Raw genomic sequence first — 20,463 nt, 5'->3', positions numbered from 1 at the left:
CGCGCTGGCCGTGAGCGGCCCGGGCGCTGGCCGTTGGCCCCGCGCAGAGGGGATGTTAGTGACGCTGGAAGTGACTTTTCTGCCTCGCTTCCTGGGGCTCGCTTGTCCCTGCCAAGATCCTGCAACGCTAGCAAAGAGTCAGGGCCTTGCGCGGCTCTTCGCAAGGGAGAGAGGCGCTGTCGGAGTCAGGTGCCACTTGGCCGCTGTCCTGCTGCCATGCGAGGACCTAAATCCCTGGAGCCCCCAGGAGCCCACGGGAGAGGCGGCTCGGCTCACGTAGCTGCCTCGCGTGGGACGCGGGCCCAGGCGAAACGCTGCTCCCGCCGGCGCCACAGGGTTCCTGCTGCCCCCCTGCCCGCTCCTGCTCCACCTGCCCGGGCCCAGCTCCCACTCACTGCTCTGCAGAGCGCCCGTGGACCAGAGTCAATGGAGGCATCTGCTGCACTGCCAGAGTTCACTGGCTTAATTAAAGACCTCTAACGAGCGTGCAGCTGCGTGCGCGGCACCGCTGGCACTCGCGGGGCCAAACTCGCATCTCCTCCATGCTCCAAGCAAGCGCAAAGCGCAGATCCGCAGCCGCGGCTTTGAAGCAGGGTGCCCGGCTGCCGGGCCAGCGCGCGGGCCCTCGCCGAGCCACGCGCACGGCCTGGCAGAGCGCGCCGGCAATGTCACTGCGGGATGCAAAGCACCCCCAAAATCAATACCACGCTGCTTTGCTCGATACGGATTTACACACGGGACATTGTTAGTGCGAGCGGCCTCTGCGCGGCCACGTTACCCAGGGCAGAGGGGAGCGGCCACGGCAAAGGGGGCAGTGTGGAGGAGCCGCAGGTGAGGAGTCTGCGGTGCTCGGGGTCGCGGGGCCGCCACCGCTCCTCTGAAGGAAGGAGATGGCTTCTCCTCGGCCACCCCTTCCCAAATCTCCACCAGGGAGGGCGAACGCGGCCGCGCGAGGCACCGGCCCCGGCGAGGCAGCCAGCCTGGAGCGTCCTGCACAGTGGGAGCAGCGGCAGAGCCTGCGCTCCTGAGTGACGCATCATGCAGCACCGACGCTGCCCTGGGCCGTGGGGCTCGCGGGAACCCGGGGTGCCAGAGCCAGAACCACCTCCTGCAGAACCACCTTGCTGGGACCTGCCCCTTGCGGTTGCCTCCTGTCTTCTGCAAGGTGATTCTGTGCTCGAGGCCCTTGAAGGGGACAGAAAAAGGGGCAGATAAAGGTCGAAAGAAGCTACATTTAGAACAACACCAAACACGCAGCCACTTCAAATACGGGCACCTCCCCAAAGAGGGGAATTATCTCTTCTGTCAGGCGGCAAAGCGATAGAGATATCTCTGAAGGAAGAACAAGGACATTCTCATTTTCCACCCTCTCCAATGATACCACATAATCTGGCATTAGATAATCAGAAGAGTTTTATTAAAGTAAAAAGCACGTTAGTCATCCAGCGTTTATCTCCGAGAAGGGCGCGCAGAGCCATCGATTCCCCCAGGCCGGCCTGCAGGCCCCGCTCCCTGCCTCCCCGGCCGCCCGCGCAGCCGCCCGCGCCTCCGTGTGCTCCTCTGCCCTTAACTGCGTTTGTGCCCCTATTTGTGCCCTGCCCCTTTGCTGCCTGTCCGCAGCAGCGCTCTCCTCACCCGGCTTCACTGCGTTCGGAGAGCCGGGGAATCCCTGCTGGGGAGGTGTCAAATCCCTCACAAGCAGACCCAGGCCAGGCTCCGTTGGATCCAGCCCATCCGAGGAGAGCGGTGACCGCCTGTCTCTCCTGCCTCACATCGTGATTTGTTCTGCGGGCGCTGGGTGCTGCTCCCTTCCCTGGCAAAGGGAAGGGCTGGGACAGACGCCCAGCTGCGGAGACCCAAAGGCCGAGCAGGGGGAGCTGGGCCTGCGCCCAGCAGCGTGCGGAGCGGGTCGGCAACGGCTGGGGGTGAGGAGGAAGAACGGCGATGGCTGTGGTTACGGAGGGTGAGAGCAATCACTGACTACAGCTATTCTTCTCCCCAAAGGCCCAGGAATATTGCTCAGGAGCCTGCAGCCCTTTGGCGTTGATTGGAAAAGACAGTGCAATTACAGCACCTGCTTCATGAGATCAGCGGCCATTGAATTTATAGCAGGGCCGTCCTCGAAATCACAGCTTGTTTCTCTGCTGGCCCGCGTAAGACATCCACTCCTTGAGGGGAGGGTTCCCCACAGCGACCAGCTTCCTCAGGAAGGCGCTGGGCTGCAGGCTGGGAACATCCGGGTGAGCCTCCGAGTATTTCTGGAGCTTTTCCAGGAGGCGAGGCAGCCCAACGGTAGAGGCGTACAACATGGGGCCACCCACGTGCCTTGGCCACCCGTAGCCATTGAGATAAATCACATCAATGTGCTCCGGGCCCGAAGCTATTCCCTCCCCCAGGATTTTAAAGCCCTCATTGATGAGGGGAAACAGACAACGCTCCAGGATTTCCTCCTGGTCTATGAAGCGGGTCTTGATGTGGTGGGTGGCCCTGTACTCAGCCAGGAAGTTGTGAAACCACGGGTCAGGCTTAGGTGTCCTGCCCCCCGCCTTCTCATACTGATACCAGCCCTGGCCGGTCTTCTGGCCGAACCTGCCCTTCTCGCACAGGATGTCGGGCAGGGGGCTGTAGCGACGGCCGCCCCGCTGGCGGGCAGGCGTTCCTGGAGGCACCGAGGCTCCAGTGAGACCCTGCTCCTTGCGGGAGCTCCAGCCCACATCCAGCCCTGAGAGGTCAGACATTCGGAAAGGTCCTACCTTAAACCCAAAATCTTCAATAACCTTATCTACGGCTTCTGGTGTACTTCCTTCCTCTAAAAGGAACACTGCCTGTTCCCCGTAAGGAAACATCATTCGGTTCCCAACAAACCCGTGGCAATTCCCTACCACCACTCCAACTTTCTTCAGCGTTTTCGCGAGCCGCACAGCGGTGGCAATGGTGGTGGGGGACGTCTGGCGCCCATAGATGATTTCTAGCAGCCTCATGATGTGAGCAGGGGCGAAGAAGTGCGTGCCGATGACCTGCTCGGGGCGGCGCGTGGCGGAAGCTATCTCATCAATGCTCAGGGCTGACGTGTTGGAGCACAGGAAGGCGCTCGGCTTGCAGATCTCAGAGAGCTTGCGGAATATTTCCTTCTTCAGAGCCATGTTCTCAAACACAGCCTCAATAACGAGATCTACATCCCGCAATGCCTTGAAATCCAGAGTGAACTGGAGACGTGCAGGGTCATGGAAGTCCGGGGCGCGGGTGCCCTTCTTCATTTTTGAAGCCTCGCGTTCCAAAACGGCCACCACCGCTTTTCTGCCCTTGTCCAGATGCTCCTGATCCTGCTCCAGCGCCACCACCGGAATGTTGGCCCTGGCCAGAGAAATGACGATGCCTTGGCCCATCGTTCCCAGCCCTAGGGGGAAGAGAGACAGAATCAGAGGCTGTGGACACAAGTTGTTACCATTAATCGCTCAGTAAGAGCACTTCTCTTGGCATCTCCAGGATAAAAGGCTGATGTTTACGCAAAATGAGAGGTACACAGGAAAAAAAAAAAAAGTCTATCCTGCCACACGATCCTGCTCACCCCTGACTGAGGGTTTTTGGGCTAAGCAATTACAAACCAGTAAGAGCCCAAAACCAGCCCAATTTCAGCACCAGTTCAAGAGTGCAGGGCCTTCCCAAGAGGCTGATGCTGCATCTGAACGTCAGGATTATGAATATCCCGAATAAGGCAACAGCTAGACAAAGCTCAGGTTTGTTATAATTCTATAAAAATGATTCTGATTTTTTTTTAATCCCAGGTTTACAAAGGTCAATAGCTAAATAAACAGAAACAAGGGGATTAAAACATTTGCTGAAAGCAGCTTTATGAGGGAGGGCTGAAATTATATCATCAGTTAAACAAGTCCCAACAACCCAGGTCAACCAAGGTAGTACATTTTTCCTGCAAGCAACACGCTCTTGCTTCAGTTGTGCCCCTACAGCTTGTGTACACACGAGGCATTTAAAACATAGAATCATAGAATCGTTAAGGTTGGAAGGGACCTCTGGAGATCATCTAGTCCAACCACCATGCCCTGCTTGGCTGCAAGGACATCGCTTCTGGGGACATCACTAGCTGGCCAGTTGCTCAGAAGCAACATTTCCCTCTCAAGCAAACGCTAAAGTTCCTCTCTAGGAAATTAGATCTGATATTTTGTAATCAAATACTACAAACAATTAATTTGAAAATAAAGCTGAAAAAAAATCAATCTGTTCTTAGTATTTTGTTGCCCACAGTTCGTTAACTATAAAAGAAACCTCCTGCCACAGACACAAGCAGCTCCTGTCCCTCTGCACACGCTCGGCGGCCTGGCTGGGAGGCAGGTGCCGGGTCTCGCCCCGGTTTGGAGGGCTCCAAGGGCTGCCGTCTTCCCGGTAGCGGCACCGCGCGGAGCCCGGCACGCTCAGCCCAGCGTTGAGGCTCCCTCCAGAGGCCGCGGTGCGGGATCGGTGCCTTTGCGGCACCGCAGCCCGCGTCTTTGTGGCTCCCTCTTGTATCCTCTGTTTCCAGCACAGAGACCTGGGCTTTCTCCCTGGAGTTTCCAAGAGCTGCTACAGAAATAGCTCCTGTGCCATGGGCTTTAATCACTCCGGTTCCTTTCAGCTTTGGTCTCGTGAGTGAAACTTTTGCAGTTCCCTCTCACTGCAAACAAGCTGCTTCCTCCTGCAGCAAAAGCCCTGCCATGAGCTGAGACTTTCCGACTTTCCTGTCAAGGAGGATCTGTGGCTTTGGCCCAATCAACTCTTTGCTTTCCCCGACATGTAGGATGAGTCTCTCAGCTAGGCTTTTGGCCACTCCATAGCAGACAGGCCTCCATACTTGCAATATTTCATCTTTTAGGCCACAGGAATGGGCTTATAGATAAGATATGAGCTTGCCAAGCTTGCTTTTGACCTAGAAAATCTGTCTCTCAACTTACTACATAACTCTTCAGTGGCCTGTATGGAATGATGTTTAATGAAGCTGGCAGAGAGAGTAATGAAAGCCCCAAGGGCTTTATTGCATTAGAGCTTGCACAGCACAACACCCCCGGAAATATTTTCTAAAATTGGCCTATAAAAAGCCAGGAGTATAAAGAGCCGGGAGTTCTTTAGCAGGGAAAGAAGCATTTCTGAGGACCTGCCCCTTCGGCTTTACAGAGCTAGTGATCTCGGGGAGGAACGCGCCGGAGTAGAAAAAACGGTAGGGAATCTTGGGGCCTCGCAAACGCCAAAGGCTGGAGAGGAAGGAGACGAGGAGTCCAGACTAAAACCCGGCCAGGAACTATTCCTGTTGCTCTGATTTCTCCTGTGCGCTCAGTTTTCTTCCTCAGTGCCGTCCCGCTAAGGAATTCAGGCCTGTTCTCTCCATTCCCCCAAATCACCACACTGAAATCACCCCTCTACGTTCCTGCCTTCCGTTCGGGGCTTTCAGAGCCGCGTGAGCAGCTTTCACGCCGAAGGCAGAGCTTGCAACAGAAGCCTGAAGTCTGCTCAGCCACAAGAACAGAGCAGCAGCCCATCCTCCTTCTGGCCTTTTTGGGAAATGTAACTCGGCATATAAATAAAATTACTCTTGAACCCAATTAATTTCAGGCCAAACATGCATATGACAAACCCTTTTGCTGGGCAAGCTGAGTGAATAACAATTGTTAATTATTGATCTGTCACATGAAGTATTTAGAATATGAAAAAAACATGCAAAATTAATTTAAGATTTTTAAAATACAAGGTTCAAAATATGTATTGAACAGCTCATCTACGGTCACACGTACTAGAGGAACACCAATCTGCAGAAAATGTACTGAACTGTAGTGAATATTTGGACTTTAAAAAGCCAGTAATGGAAATAATACTTTATAGCTTGGTAAAGATATGCAAAGACTATTCCAGTTCCCTGTTAAAAATGACAAGGTAGTAGACTGCTGCAAATTGCAGCTGCTTCTCTCTCTATTTCAGGGGATTAATTTCCCTCAGAAATAATGCCATATTGAAGGCAGGCAGGGCACCGTGGAAAGACTGCAGCAGCAGCAGGAGAGAGGAACTCTCTGGGTGACCAGGAAGCAGGGAAAGGGGGAAAAAAAGACAGGAAGAACAAGCAGAAGGAAATGGACTCGGTGACTGTGTGCATAGCTGAAGACACCCCCAGGGGGACGGACGGATATTTTACTGTGTTGCTAGAAGCAGAAAAGAAATTAAGACATCAGGACCCCTGTGCCCTGATAAGCCTTGATGGCCCTAACCAGCCCAAGCTGGGGCCTCCACCCACACCCTGCTCGTGGGCCCAAACGCCCCTTTAAGCTCAGCGTGGATGGGAGGAGGGCTGGTCTTTACGCCTGTTCCTGCCCTCCTGTTGATCCTAACACAGGGACTGATGGCCCAGCTTGATGTCTAACCTGCCTCCTCATCACAGTAGGTTGGTGTTACCCTTGTGTTCTGGCTTTCTGTCCCTTGGAGAGCAGCTGCCTGTGCTGCTCCCTGATACTGGGTAAGCATCAGGGTGCAGCAAATGGGGCAAATGTGATGTTACTGGGGGGTACTGAGCAGGGGCAAGAAAGAAACTCTGGGTGCCTCTTCCTGTGTAGCTCCTTCTAGCATATTGCTGCTGTTCCTGGTTTGCAGGCCTTATGAAGTATGGAAAACCTACCGGAGGTTCAGAGAACTGTGAAAAAAGATCCTTGCTACAGATTCTGCTTGACAGTGTGAGTATCAAAGCACTTAAAGCCTCCTTTATTCTGCAAAAGGCTGTGGGTTATTCTGAACTGTGTGTGTAACCAGCTACACGAGGATTGGGAACTGTGGGCTGTCAGTTAGGGCATAACTTGTGAGCAGAGCTCAGGAAGCTGCCTGACACCCAACTAGCTCAGGCCAGAAACAAGGCCTGAAATGTAACTCTACTGGAACTCTCCAAGCAGCCTGGATTTGTCCTTACTACCTGCCTTAGTTCAGCCACGGCACCAAAATAAGCAAGCCACCTCAAACCAGCTCTTCTAGCTGTTTTTTTTTTTTTTTTCTCTTTTTCTATCCGGTTGCAGTTTTACAAGTGTGTTATTCTAGAATGATGAATCATCAAATAGCAAAGAATGGCCCTTTTGACCACTGTTTCTTGCCATCCAGTTAGTCCCACAAATCTTCAGTGACAACAACTCTACTGCAGAGCTGAACTGTGTGTGCTTGCACATGTCCAAAATCCTGTGCCCTGCAAGTTGCAGGAAAAAAATAACAAGAATCCTTGTTTTTTTAACCAGAATGCTGCAGCATCCACACCTTCTTTACAGGGTTGGTGGACCAACGTTCAAAGAAACATTTTCATTAAAAATATGACATAGGTTAACCTGCTGAAGCTAATGAAAAGGACACTTCAAGTGTTTCTGTGGCTGTAATGAGCTCGTGGGGAGCTCACACGGCAGAGCACAAGACTGAGACCTGAGAAGTAGCTGGAAAGAGCAGTATCGATCTAGCGAGTTTCCCCTGAAACAGGATGGATGTTTAAATGCTCCATTACTTGTCTAACCATTTTTGAGTGCTACTATCAACAGACAGAGCTGAGAGAGAGATTTTTTTTTTAATCTCAGCAGTGCATCAAAGGATTTTATTTAAATTGTTCTTATAAAAAATTAATGAAGGCATTATCTTGCTGGGCTACAAAATGGCAAGAGTGGATCCCAGCGAGATGAAGTCTCCTTAAAATACAGCTGTCAAAACATTTTCGTATTAATACATCCCCGAGCGCTTCTTTGCACAAGCGCTTGCAGTGCAGAGTTAGACCAGGCGGAGGAGAACTCCCTGCAAACCTGCCTACGGTGTGGAACAACGCCAGGATTCCTGGCAGCCCTATCCAAAATGGATCAGGCAGCTGAAGTGGTCCCTGAAGTGAGAGGAAGGTAGGTGGGATCATGATCTAGCAGGATGTGACTTACCTGATGAGATCACCTATAGGTGATGGCCATTAGTGCTGACGACTTTTTCCAGCGTCACTTATGTGCCTGGAGTGTCTTTGCCCGTGATGGTCAGGGTGCCATTGGCTGTGCCCGCTCGGGAGCCCCCGTTCCCTTACCTAGCACGGCTGCCCGCCGGATGGGCTGAGGCGACGCGCTCTTCCAGGAGGTGCCCCAGGGCGTCGTCCACTTGTCCACAGCTCTCTCGGCGAAGAACGCGTACTGCAGCGCGCGGGCCTGGCCCGACGTCAGCAGCACGGTGAAGAGCTCCCGCTCCTTGAGGAGCCCCTCTGCGAAGGGCAGCTCCATTGCCGCTCGGACGGCCCGGATGCAGAACTCGGGAGCCATGTAGCCGGGGGCCTGCTTCTTCACCCTCGCGAGAGCCTGGCTGAAAACGGCGTCCGCGTTGGGCAGACTCGGCACCGTCCTCAGGCTGAGCCGGCGCGGCGCCAGCGGCTGGCCTGGGGGAGACAGGAGAGTTACTGAACAGCCCAACGACCTCGTTTCCCAGAGCACCACAGATTTTCATGCCTTGCTACAGGAATGCTCCTCCTGCAAGCCTCGCTCCTACCTGGTGCCTAATCCCCTTTGCTAGCCAGAAATGCTGTAGCCGAGGCCCGAGCCAGGTGTTTATGAGAAAGCCTGGGAAATGCAGCGTGGCTTCAGTCCCTCCCTGCCAGCAGGAGTCCTCTAGTCCCCCTGGGAGCGCCCGTGGGGACAGCTCACGCAGCATGGGCTAGGGAGCAAGCGAATAACAAGGAAGAGTTCAAGCTTTTGTGTCAGCAAGAGGTGCATCAAGCCACCGCACCAATACATGAGGCTCATTACAGCCCTGGGTTGCTATGGTGATACCTAAAAAGGATTTTAATTGAGAGAAGTTGGTTACATCTCAGACATCCCAGAACTTCCCCTGCCCTTCAGCGGTACAAACCTTGGTGCCCCCGGGAGATCTGTGACCTGTCTATATGCAGACAGCTCCTAAAGGCAGCTTGCTTTGGTAAAGGCCACTGAGGAACAAGATGAGGAATTCAAGATATTTTCCTAAAGATTTTTCCCACAGAACCCTCTCTGGTTGAAGCAACATCCAGAGCACTAATTAACCAGGAGCGGCACCAGAAGCCACTGCAGTGACTCCTTCAGCACAGCCGAGTGGTGCCACAACCCTGCTCCAAGGGGGCCTCCCTGTCTGCTGCTCCGAGAAGTGCCTGGGAATGTAGCCTCGTTAGCCAACTTCCATGGTCAGCTCTGCCTTATGACCATGTTTTATTCAGAGGTGGCATCTTGCGCCTAGTTCTCCCTTCCCTTGCTATCATCTGAGCTCGGAAATGGCCAGCGCCAGGTGGAAAGCAGCTCAGGAGCAGGACGTGTGGTGCCCTGGCGTACGTGGGGTGCTGGAGAGCAGGGAAGCGGCCAGCACCCCCGTCAAGCTGCACGAGGACCCTGTGCTGACTCCGTGTCTGCCCCTCAGACAGAGCAAGGTAACACAAACGGGAGCTTCCAGGATGAGGAAAGATACAGATCTCCTGCAGCAATGGTCTTGGGAGTTCGAGCTGTTTACTCTGGCCTCTTGGAGAACATGGCACACACATGCCAAAAAAGATAAGCACTCGTTCTGTAGACAGCTTTCCTTCTAAACTGAGTATATCACAGCAATAGTTTCACAGTGATGGTGAACATGGTTTCTAAAGCTACTATTACTGTAGGATTTTAGTTGGGATAATGCCCTTTATTTTCTTGAGTCCTTCCTTCCTCTGCCAAATGTATGTTTTCTATCTGAAAATGCTCTTTCTCTGCTGTCCTTAGTTTTGGCCTTGTGCAGTGGGTTTCTTTCATCAAAAAAGAGAACTTGAGGTTTGTCCCGTAAAGCAGATCTGAAGGCTGTGCAAGACTGTTGGGGCAGATCAGGAGACTTCATGTGACATTTCTAATGATGCGGAAAGGGTCTGTAGAGGGGAATGCTACTGGGAGCCTTTAAGCATAGTCTTCAGATAGCAAATAGCACTTATAAGTGCAAATACTGAGGGGGAGCTACTTTTATTTATCATTTTGTGAGGAACTAATTCTCCAAGTCCTACTATGAAACTCTTATTCATCTGTTAGCCTTTGCAAGTATTTCTGTAGCACCTTAAATCATGGCTCCTTTGCTGCTGCGACAGCACGAAGAGCCAGGAGTGTATTTATAAGTTGGAGGAAAAATAATCCAGACCTGAAGGGGTCAGTGCAGACTTCCTAGAGCTTGATGTGTGCAATCACAGGCCAGCAGATGAACAGCATCAGTTGTTGGTGCTGCAGGGCAAGAGCATCGTGCATCCCCAGGAGCTGGCAGAGGCATCTGCGTTGTTTTACTTGCGTCTGCTCCTCCAGCATCCTCTACTTAAAGCCAGCACGTGCTGTTAGCAGCAGTATCTGCAATTCCTGTGGGTTTCCCACATGGAAGAAGCGCATTCTTTCTCCACAGTTACTGCTAGTGAACGACAGCCAGAAGCTCATAAACATCCTCCCATACAGAACTCAATACTGACAGGGTCCAAACTAACCCCAATCAGACTGATTTTGCTTGGCTCTTTGGTGCAGCCCATCACTGCTTTCATGCTGAGAACAGACTGATTGTCAAAGATCAACCACCAGGTGTGGTGAGAAAGCAAGGGAGGGTTACGGAAGGGGCGACCCTGCTGCAAGGAGCATCCGCTCCCCTGCTGCTCTCCAGCCTGCCGGGAGCAATCACAGCAATTTTGCAATTTAGTGATGCCATCGGGTGGACAAATTATGAAACGCAGCTTTGAGTTAGTGCAGTGATTATCAGTAACAGTTAATGGAAGAACATCCTCCTTGTCTCCACAGATTTAGCTCCTGCCTGTTCCTCCCTTCTGAAAAGTGCAGGGTTTTTTTGTTTTGTTTCCTTCCCAGAAGAGACAAATTTGTCTGAAGAAAATATGCTCACTGGCTAATCTGCACTATATAGTTCTTATTTTTACTGCAAAAAAATGCCCTTGGACTCAATGCTTCCCTCTGGGTACTCAGCTGTCTGGGGGAGGTGTCCTTCAGAAGGAATTTGTGTGGATGGAGATGCTTTCCCAACCTAGCTGCCCTGCAGGTAGCTCTGTTAACTGCACGTTGACTCAATGAAGGAAGCCTTCTGTAAGGCCAATCCTCTCAGACTGGGCTCTTGTCTTAAGACACTGCAGCTCTAGTGCTGAGAAAGCTGTAGAAGATGATTTCTGAATTGATTCTGATCAGAGACTGCTCTGCCAGCACAACCTTTTCCTAACCCAAGATACAAATTTAATTGGTGGTAAAACTAGTTAGTTAGCCAAACTGGTCTGCAAGAAGCCAACAGTTGCAAGACTCATGTAAAAATCTTACTGGAAACCAAATACTGGATGCCTTACAAAGAGAGGGAACTTCTGAGATGGCAGGTGTATTGTTTGGTTGTTTTTTGTGCAACTATCTATTTCTAAGATCATCTGAAAAATGTTCACTGAAATCTGAGCTTGCACAAGAACAAGAGAGCAGTTACATGGGTTTGTTGCATCTTTTCTGTGGTCCTGTATATTTGTGCTTTAGATATAAAAGCAGCACTTTCAGTTGTCTATGGCAGGAGAATTGTCTTAAGTTTGGGTAAGAGCCAAAGACAGAGATAATCCAAGTGCCAGGTCATCCCCACTTCATTCTTTCAAATCGATCAGGTAATCTGCACCTAAATAGTGCATCAAACCTTCACATGTTCTTCACTGAGGTTCAATGATACATTTTCAAAGAAGGAGGGAAATCAGCTTAGCTGACTCTTTTCCAGGGATTTTGCTGTCAAAGCATGTCAGTGAAGTTGTTTGAAAGGGTCTGGAAGCAGCTTTTTAAGGTTCTGACCAAACCAGTGTCTAGTGTGATAGGTAACACCCTCAGTCACACTGGAATTTGTCACTGCAATAGCGTAAAACAGCAATAAACTAATAGGCTATAAAAAATAATGAGCAAGCCCAGAAGAGACAAGCAAACAAGGGTCTTGGCTGGATGTCCAGCAGACTCTTGATCCTGTTCTTGAAAGAACTAATTTTTTTTCCTGGTAGTGAAAATTTTCAGTCAGGATGAAGCTAAACAGCAGGTATATAGCAGTGGACGTGTACTTTGAGGTGTCCTGAGCATTTCATTCCCCTCGAGCTTCTCCTCAAAGGTTAAGCTGCTTTTCACAGCTCTCAACCTTCATACAATGCCTGTCTCAGAAGAAATAAGTCCACAAATGTCTATAAATTTTGCCCAGTGTTGCATAGCATTTGCTAGAAGCCCAAATGCTTCCCAGTTCTAGCAGTGCATCTGCTAATCACTTTATGATGCACTGTTTCTGCCATTGATATTGGTATATTGCAACAGACATCATTCAGGAGTCCAGAGGGTCTATCAAAGGGAACATCTTTGTTGGGGCAATTGCCCTAGATGGAGAAGGGAGCATAGGGAATAGAACAAACTAGGGTGCTTTGTTCTGGCTCTGCTTCTGCCCTGAAACCTCCCTGATGGTTTCTTCACATTGCTACAACTTGTTCCTCACCGATCACTTTGTTTGCCAAGCGAATTGCTGCCTCCACTGTGTCTCCTTCCACAACTTCATCAACCAGGCCCAGCTTCAGTGCCTCTGCTGCTGGAATGTGTTTCCCTGTGACAAAAAAATAAAGTGACTTTGGAGAGGCACAGCAGGTAACTTCACTCTTTTCCATTTGATCAAATGGCTGCGTAATGGGCTTCAAATGCGCGTGGTGCTCATCGCACACACGAAATGCATCACTAACTCTGTGCTTCAGAAGTACACGAGCATGCCCCTTTCCAAGCCCATCAGGAGAGAAGACAAGCTGAAATTCAACTTGAGCAGCTTCACGTGTTTGTTTGCTTGTTTAAAAAAAAAAAAAAAAAAACAAAAAAACAAAATCCCCTCTTTCTTCATTAGCCCAAACTTGTGGAATGGCTCCGTGCCAGATCCTTGTATTCAGAGCCAGGCTGAGGTGCAGTACTTACCTGTTGTGATCATATCCAGAGCTGCTGGTAAGCCAATCAGTCGGGGCAGGCGCTGACTGCCTTGAGCAGCTGGAAGGAGCCCCAGGGTGACCTCTGGTAGACCCAGCCGTGCCTAAAGTGAAGCCAAATTCAGCAATAGGTCTGATTAGCAAGAAGGATAATTATGAACTCAGCAGAGGAAAGCAAAGCTGGCCTCGTTCACATGCTGCTCCTCTAGGAAGCTTCTAAAGCCTTGGTCTGTGCAGAAAGCCCATCCTTGCTTTCTGTAACCCATCCAAAAGGCCCCTCAGCCTTCTCAGGAACTCGTCTACGAGGGCAGAGGAGGCAACGTCACCGTTGCTGGCTCAGCGCTGGCGGGACTCCAGGGCCCGCAGCACCCTCTGGGCAATGACCCCGTGCGCGAGCTCACGCTTCCAGTCGCCCAGCTTGACAAGTCAGGCGGTTGTCACCAGTTGCTCTAGGGCACTGTGTGACCTACGTGTTATCTCCCTACCCTAATTCTTGGAAATTTAGTGAAGGGAAGATTGGTACTACTTCCCTACTGAACTTTCCACTTTCTTTCCTTTGAAAGCACTCAAATGCTTTGGTACTTTTCACCTTCGGTAGAGAAGCCAGTGCAGCAAGAAAGGGGCAAAGCTGTATCTTGCATTCTCTTAAAGATCTAGATTTTGTTGCTGCTTGAAAAATACAATTTGCACATTTTTCATGGAGTTCTTAAGAGATCTGGAGTCATTTCAAGACTGCCATGTCAGGCATCCCCCGGAGGTGGCTCAGAGGGTGACGTGCGCTGCCTCTCTGCAGGGTTCTGGCAACCGCGCGGGCATGGAGGGGGAGGCAGCAAAGCTGTGGGGATGCCCCTGTCAGCGATGAGGCTCTGTAAGGAGACCGGGTGCTGCTGACAGGCAGTTCATCGTTCCTGAATCCCAAGGGAGGGAGCTCAAGAAACACTGGATCATTCTTCTGAACACTTCTTTACAAGCTGTCTGTTGGTCAGAGTGTTCCCTGAGGGCCCTGAGCCCAAGAGGAATCAAAAAGCAAGTGGTCAAAAAGCAAACTGAGCTTCAACCACCTGCTGAAACTAGGCCACTAGCTGAACGGAATACAAAATTCCCAAGGCTGGGAAGCAAAGTGCACAAGAGCAGGGCAGACTGCGTGAGGCAGTGAGATGGGCACAGCTCTGGATGCTACTGTCTATCTCTAAATTGAGATATTGGCTAGTTTACTGTAGACTGGGGCAAATTAATGCTTTGACTGGCTTACTGAGTCGCCAGTGCAGCCATTTCACCCTACTCGTTACAAATCAATTCGTATTTAGAAAGGAACTGCAACGAGCTCTGTAAGAAAATGAACGCTCTTGTGCCGGAGTCCCCAGGGCTCCCTGCCCCGCGGCCCTGCCGGAGCCTCCCCCCCTGTCCACAGCCCTGGGCTCCCCACACGCGTTACCTGCACGTGTGCCACGCGGTAGTGGCAGCCAAGTGTCACTTCCAGGCCTCCACCCAAGGCAATGCCTTCGATGGCAGCCACCACGGGCTTCTCGGTGCTTTCTATGACGGAGATGAAGGCAGGCAGGCCCGCACGCCGCGTCTCCTCCGCAGAGGAAAACGTGTGGATGTCAACTCCTGAGGAAGCACAAAGAAACACGGGGATGAGGAGGAGCTGGGGGAGGCGGAGAGCAGGAGGATCCGTTGTTCTCTGCCATTAAACATCAGTGCTCACAGATGGTGAGTCCCTGAAGAGCGGGGTTAACAGGAATCAACTTTTCTGGGAGCTGCTGCAGGAAACCCTGGCTCCTTGAGCCTTTTCAGACAGTCCAGGGGAAGGATAAGTAGGAAAATGTTACACCTGTCCATATCATGTTGTTTCTGCAGCAGTTCTCAGAGAGATGCTTGCTAAAATAAGCAAAACAAACAAAAAACCCCAACAACGCTGAGTCTGGAGGAACTAAGCTTAAGTTATTAGGAGCAAGCAATGATGAGCTCTACAGGCCCATCACAGGTATCAAAAACTAGAGAACATCTGTGTGCGTTTGAAGAAAAATATCTATCTTACCTGCACTGAATTTCCCATTTTCACCACAGATCACAACAGCTTTGACTGAAGGATCTGCAGTTGCTCTCTTGAGTCCATCCTCCAACGCCTCGATAACTGTGAAACTGAAATAAATTCAAGATTCAGTGACTAAGGATCAACTGCGGTGGTCTCCTGATTTTGTATTTTCACCACAAAAATTGAGAGGGGGAAAAAAAAAAAGTTAAATTTCAGTTATCTGTAGCAAACATCTGGTCAGGATGACACACAAGTTCCAGAAGAGTGAGGGATAGGAAGCAGCTAATAAAAATGAGAGAAAGGTCTTTGAAAATAGGAAGTGAGCATAGAAAAGGGAATCAGATTAGGCACCTTTATCACACTTTACAAAATACACCTTATTTAATCATGTACAGCTGAGGTTGATAAAAGAGGAACAAATAAACACAGCTTTTGCCCCTGTGAAGTTCAGCAGGATTTCTGGAACAAGGAGCTATGAATCCAATCCAGGGTCTGCCTTAGCCCAGATTCCTGTCCAGAAGGAGGTGACAAAGCAGAACTCAACATACGCTCACAGACACATATAGCACATGCAGGTGTTTATGGGTGTGTATAATGTGCACCCGTGCTCCTCGGCGCCTGTTCTCTGCCTGGCTGGAGGGCCTCCAGGCCACAGAAGCAGCAGCTTCACGCAGCAGCAGGGAGATTAAGGGGAAAAACACTATGAAATGTCACTACGCTTAACAAACCGCGGTGCAAGGAGGGCACCAAAGCACGTATGGGAATCCCCCAAAAAGTGAAATTGTTGATGCGAAAATACTGCATAGGGCGCACACAGCCCTGGGGAGCAGACGAGAAGGACACAGACGTGTCCGTGTCTGCAGCGGGTGCACCATGAGCAGGTGCGAAATTCCCAAGGAAAAGGTTTGTCTGCAGCAGAGGGAAAGGCTCAGGATCTTATGTAGGAAATTACTTTGTGGCCCGTAGCGTGGACATCAATATATTCCTTCTGCCAGAAGAAAAGACAGTCACTTGGGCTGCCTCGGAAGAAGCTTAATACCTGCAGGACCTTTTTTTGTGGGACAGAAAGGGAGTGAGCCCAGATTTTTTGCGTGTTCTTGTTCTCAGGAGATAAAGGGATACATTTTGCTCAGGTTACGCGTTACAGTCCAATGCAGAGGCTGGGTTGCTTTGTAGCTCACACACTATAACTGGTCCTAAAAGATGCAATCTTCAGTGAAAGCACCATAGTAAAATGTGTGATAGTAAAATTATAAAAATACTCAGGAGTATCACAGCTTTAAATAGCTAGACTGTAAAAGAAACAAAAAAGTCACCGCCATTTGCACAAGGATTTCATTACCTTCATGGTATTATTCATTTAACTGTAACAACACAAAAATTCACTATAAGCATTTCAGTCACTTAATCCCTTGCTATACAGTCAGCTCTACAACACGTATATTATTCTGGCTGCCAGAAAAGTGATTCTGCCAGTGTGATTCAATGCAAAGTCTTCCAGAAATGCAGGGCAGGTGCTGTTAAAGCACATGTGCACCCCAGGATACAGGAATATTCTTGCACGTGACCATGCCAGGTTATTTCCATTTCACATAAAACTCTGCTTGCTCCGGCGGCAGTGTGCTGGATTTTGTTTTATTATTTACTGCAACAATTTCGGATTTAAGCGGGGATTTGTGAATGTGAACGACGTTTGCTTTTTAAAACAGCAGTTTAAGGACACCTGAAAATAAGCTTAGCCGCCTTGAAAGAAGTCAGAAAGACTCTGTGTTTCTGGGCAGAAAAAGCCCTTTATGGAGAACACGCAACTCCGGTCCTTTCTCCTTGTACTCGCCCAGGATCCCCAATCCCTGTGTTAGGAATGTTACCGGCTACCTCATACCCAGCCTTTTCAGCATCCGTTTATGGACCTGCTGTCCATGAGTTTGCCTAATCTCTTTCTGATCCTGCTGATCCCATCTGCCTCCGCAGACTCCTGCGGCATCGAGCTCTGCGCTGCTCTGGACAGAAATACAGTTAAACTGCTTTAAACCAGTCTCCTACTAGGTTAATCAGCTGTCCCTGGTTGCTCTATCCCCCAAATTATTCTGGTCGTGATCCTTTCTAGATGGTCTCTAACTCTACGTCCTTCTTCAGATGCAAAGTCCAGAAATGCACCCAGGACTTGAGGTGTTTTAGTGAGCAGAAAAATGACACTGTCTTTACATATTTACCTTCGAATGATCCCACTAATTCCCTAGGCAGCTTCCTAGTTTTGATATACTGAAAGAATTTCTTTTTTAGGGGAACACATTCAGTTTTTGACACCTCCAGCTCATGGGCTGCATCACTCCAAACTAGGAGCTTTTCTGCTCCTGCCTAAACCCTGCTTTACATCCTTCTTAATTTGCCCTGCCAGCAGCCTGGCTCTGCAAAGATTGAGGTGCAGCTGGTGCTCTCCCTTGGAAGTCTTGCCTGCCTTTTACAGCCTCCTGCCAGCCTCAAGGGTTCCCGGTTGCTGGCATGTCTTATCCCTTCCCTCTGCTGCACGGCCTCACAGATGCTCTAGGACGGCAGGTCTCTGAATATGAAATCAGGAAAAAAATAATGACAAGTTTGGGCACATGCTGTGGAGGGGAATCCCTGGGATGGGCAGAGCTGGAGAGGAGCAGGGAGGATGGAAGAAAAACAGGGGTGATTTGCTGCAGGGCTCACAGGTGAGGCCTTGCAAACTGGGCTTTCCTTCTGGAGCTACTCACTGCCAGACAGAAACCTCTCCAGCGCGCTCCAGCCAGCACTGCCTGTCCCCAGCTGTGGAGCTGTTGGATGGAGCTGCTTGGCAGAGATGACCAGGACAGGCCGGGTCCCTCTGTCCCATCCCCTGAGGTGCAGCCAAAGCGCAGAGCCAGGTCTCGGGCTCAGGGCTCACACCTAAATTCACGCTCCGCAGCTTCTTGTCTGGACCACATGTTCCTACTCTATCAGGTGACAGAGGAGGAGTGTGGGCAACACAAAACAGCTGTGGGGACCGTGACAATGCAGCAATTGATGGCAACTGCCTTTTTAGTGGACCCAAGGTGGCTTCTCCTTCCTGTGTTGGGGGAAAAAGCAGGACTGTGACCACATCAACCTTGGCTTCCAGCACCACAGAGCTTTGAGGGAGGAAGGAGGAAGGATGCAGAGCTTGGCACATGACAACAGCGGTAGGAGGTGCATTACAGACACTGCTACACAGATACTGGTGCTCCAAGGTGCTCGAGTGGAGCACCTGGGGTGCCTGGGCACCGATGTTTACCTCTCTATCTTGTACTTTGCACGATAAGGATGGCAAGTTCACTGGGTGAACAGCTTGGATGCTTTCCCAGGCTGGCCAAAGTAGTTTTCCAGCTCTTAGGCAAAAGCGGGTCCAAGGGACATTTTGCACCTGGACTTTGGGGAGGCTCACGAGTCTGCCTTGCCTTATCTCACTAGGCTACTCCAGGTCTGTTTGCTCACGATGTTATCAGGGGGCGTGAAAAATCATCCTACTCCTCTTTCAAATGCATTGCACAAGAAGAGCAAGCACTGTCAGCTCCTGCAAAACTGCAGCGTGCTACAACTTGTGGTAGCAGCTGCTGTCTCCTCTTTGTGCTCTTACTTGTCTCCCTCAGCTTCTTTTTAACCACCTTGCTGGTCTCGAAGTTGAGCCTAACCTCAGTGGATTTTTTTTTGCCTCCTGCAAGAGCATCAAAGCTACGGTCACTCTTCCAGCACGGCTCAGCTGCAGCTGCTTACGAAGGTCTCTGTGCTCAGCTAACTGAAAAATACACAAGCCTTAGACCAAATGATTTACAGAAGAACATACATGTCTTCTTCAAGCACACCAGAGACTACAATTTCATAGGCCACTATGAGCTATTTCATAGGCCACTATGAGGCTTGTGTTTGAGCTTGCTCAAGGCCCTTCCTGAGCAGGCGCAGCACGGAGAGGTCGGTGGGCTGATGGGCCTCACCTCTCACCTGGTACATTCTGGACCCCCTGAACCCCTGCCCCGTTGGCTGGGGGCTCCTGCGCTGCGCCAGCTCCTCTTGCTCAGCCACGTCTCGTGTTTACCAAGCCCTTTGCCTTAACCTTTGCACACACTTGGCACAGACACCGACCTCCAGGCCGTGCCAAGCATGCGCAGGGGGGAAATGAACAACTGCAAGTGCTAAAGCACTTTCCACCCAGGATCCCTGAAGCCCCTCCAGGAGGAAACAGCTGAAGTGCTAAGGACGGAGTGTAACTCCTTGCTGGAAGCATCCCCTATGTGCTTAAAGATGTAGGAGATGAGAAGCGTGCTAAGTTTTAAAAAGGATTCCAGGGGGAATGTCTGAGAAAGTAGCAAGTGGGAAGCCCGACACCTCTCCTGCACGAAGGGATAGCAAAGAGAAGCCTCGGAAGAACGCGCACGTTCCTTGCGAGCAGGAGTTGAAGCTAAAAGCAGCAGGCAGGTTTCAGAGGAGGCCGCGGCGCTCGCAGAGAGGGCCTGGCGCCGAGGAGGGGGAAAGCAGGGGCTAAAGGCAGGGCCGCGCGGGCGGCCATCGTTACCTCAGCGCGTTGACGGGCGGGTTGCGCAGGCGGATGATGGCCACGGCGGAGGGGCCGCGCACGTACTGCGCCATGGCGAGCGGGGAGCGTTCTGCCCGGCCCGCCGCGCGCCCGAGCCACGTCTAGGCCTGGCCCGGCCCCCGGGGCGGCCCCGGGCAGCCGGCCAAGGCCGCGGCACCGCGCACTGGCTGCGGGGCAGGGGCGGCCGTGGGCGGCACCGTCCTGCTGCCTCCCGCACGGCGCTGCACACACCGCGGCGAAGACGGCGCACAGGGCCCGTCTCGTCCCGGCCGTGGTGGCCGCGGGGTCCAGCTGCTCAGCAGCAGGTCCAGGCACTCCCTGCTCCTCCTTTCACTGTCCAAGTACCTCCAGAAACCCTCAGGAGCCCCGTGGCGCAGGGCACGGTGTGTGACACGGCCCAGGCACAGGGACCCGGGACCCAGGCCACGTCACCCCAGGGCAGCACCGCGCACACCCCAGGGACATTCCTCCCCCTCCACCACAGCCCAGAGGAAGCCCCCAGCTCGCAGCGAGAGGCACACGAGTGCACGTTCTCACGTAACGCCGAGAAGATAACACATCCGTTGGACTGAAATGCAGTGGCAGGGGGAAAGAAGAGGTTCTCCCGAGTAACGATTCACAGGGGTTGAAGAACCAGCTACATTTTGTGTGCAGCTATCGGGGCTGCTGCTCCTGCGGCAGGACCATCCCCGGCGCGGGCGCTCAGCAGCCACCTGCAAACAGCACGAAGGACGTAGAGAGGCCGCAGAAACGTCCCCCTGCAGAGACACGTCACAGGCAGCGCGGGCCACAAAGTGGGCTCCATGGAGAGTTAGGGGTATGGGAAGCTCTAATATATGGCTAATATACACACATATATATAGCTACAGTCTTCACGCACAGCAGCTGCTGCCTTCCTTGCCT

General features: G+C 51.5%; 1 protein-coding gene across 1 annotated transcript; it reads right to left on the bottom strand.

Annotated features, from left to right (window-relative positions):
- Positions 1–1,987: 1,987 nt before the first annotated feature.
- On the bottom strand, positions 1,988–19,613 carry EHHADH (enoyl-CoA hydratase and 3-hydroxyacyl CoA dehydrogenase). Its single transcript, XM_010212201.2, has 7 exons — positions 19,540–19,613; positions 14,994–15,097; positions 14,388–14,563; positions 12,945–13,056; positions 12,484–12,588; positions 8,063–8,404; positions 1,988–3,397 (listed from the first exon to the last, which is right to left on the bottom strand). The coding sequence occupies exons 1-7, from the start codon at positions 19,611–19,613 to the stop codon at positions 2,127–2,129; spliced, it is 2,184 nt and encodes a 727-aa protein (XP_010210503.1). The 3' UTR covers positions 1,988–2,126.
- Between the last annotated feature and the right edge of the window lie 850 nt (positions 19,614–20,463).

Source organism: Tinamus guttatus, unplaced genomic scaffold (genome assembly GCF_059628265.1).
Source record: "Tinamus guttatus ecotype Peru unplaced genomic scaffold, ASM5962826v1 Tinamus_guttatus_pri_ptg000364l, whole genome shotgun sequence".
In the NCBI taxonomy this organism is placed as follows: Eukaryota; Metazoa; Chordata; class Aves; order Tinamiformes; family Tinamidae; genus Tinamus; species Tinamus guttatus.
Note: the sequence above shows the minus strand (reverse complement) of the source record. Positions and strands in the feature narration are given on the sequence as shown.

What these genes read in the sequence shown, in the direction of transcription:
- EHHADH (XM_010212201.2), bottom strand. Translation starts at nt 19,613, where the DNA reads ATGGCGCAGTACGTGCGCGGCCCCTCCGCCGTGGCCATCATCCGCCTG. An exon ending in AAATGGGAAATTCAGTGCAG is followed by an intron (nt 14,564 to 14,993) that starts GTAAGATAGATA and finishes GTGCTTCCTCAG; the next exon opens with GAGTTGACATCCACACGTTT. An exon ending in ACCGCGTGGCACACGTGCAG is followed by an intron (nt 13,057 to 14,387) that starts GTAACGCGTGTG and finishes GCTTCACTTTAG; the next exon opens with GCACGGCTGGGTCTACCAGA.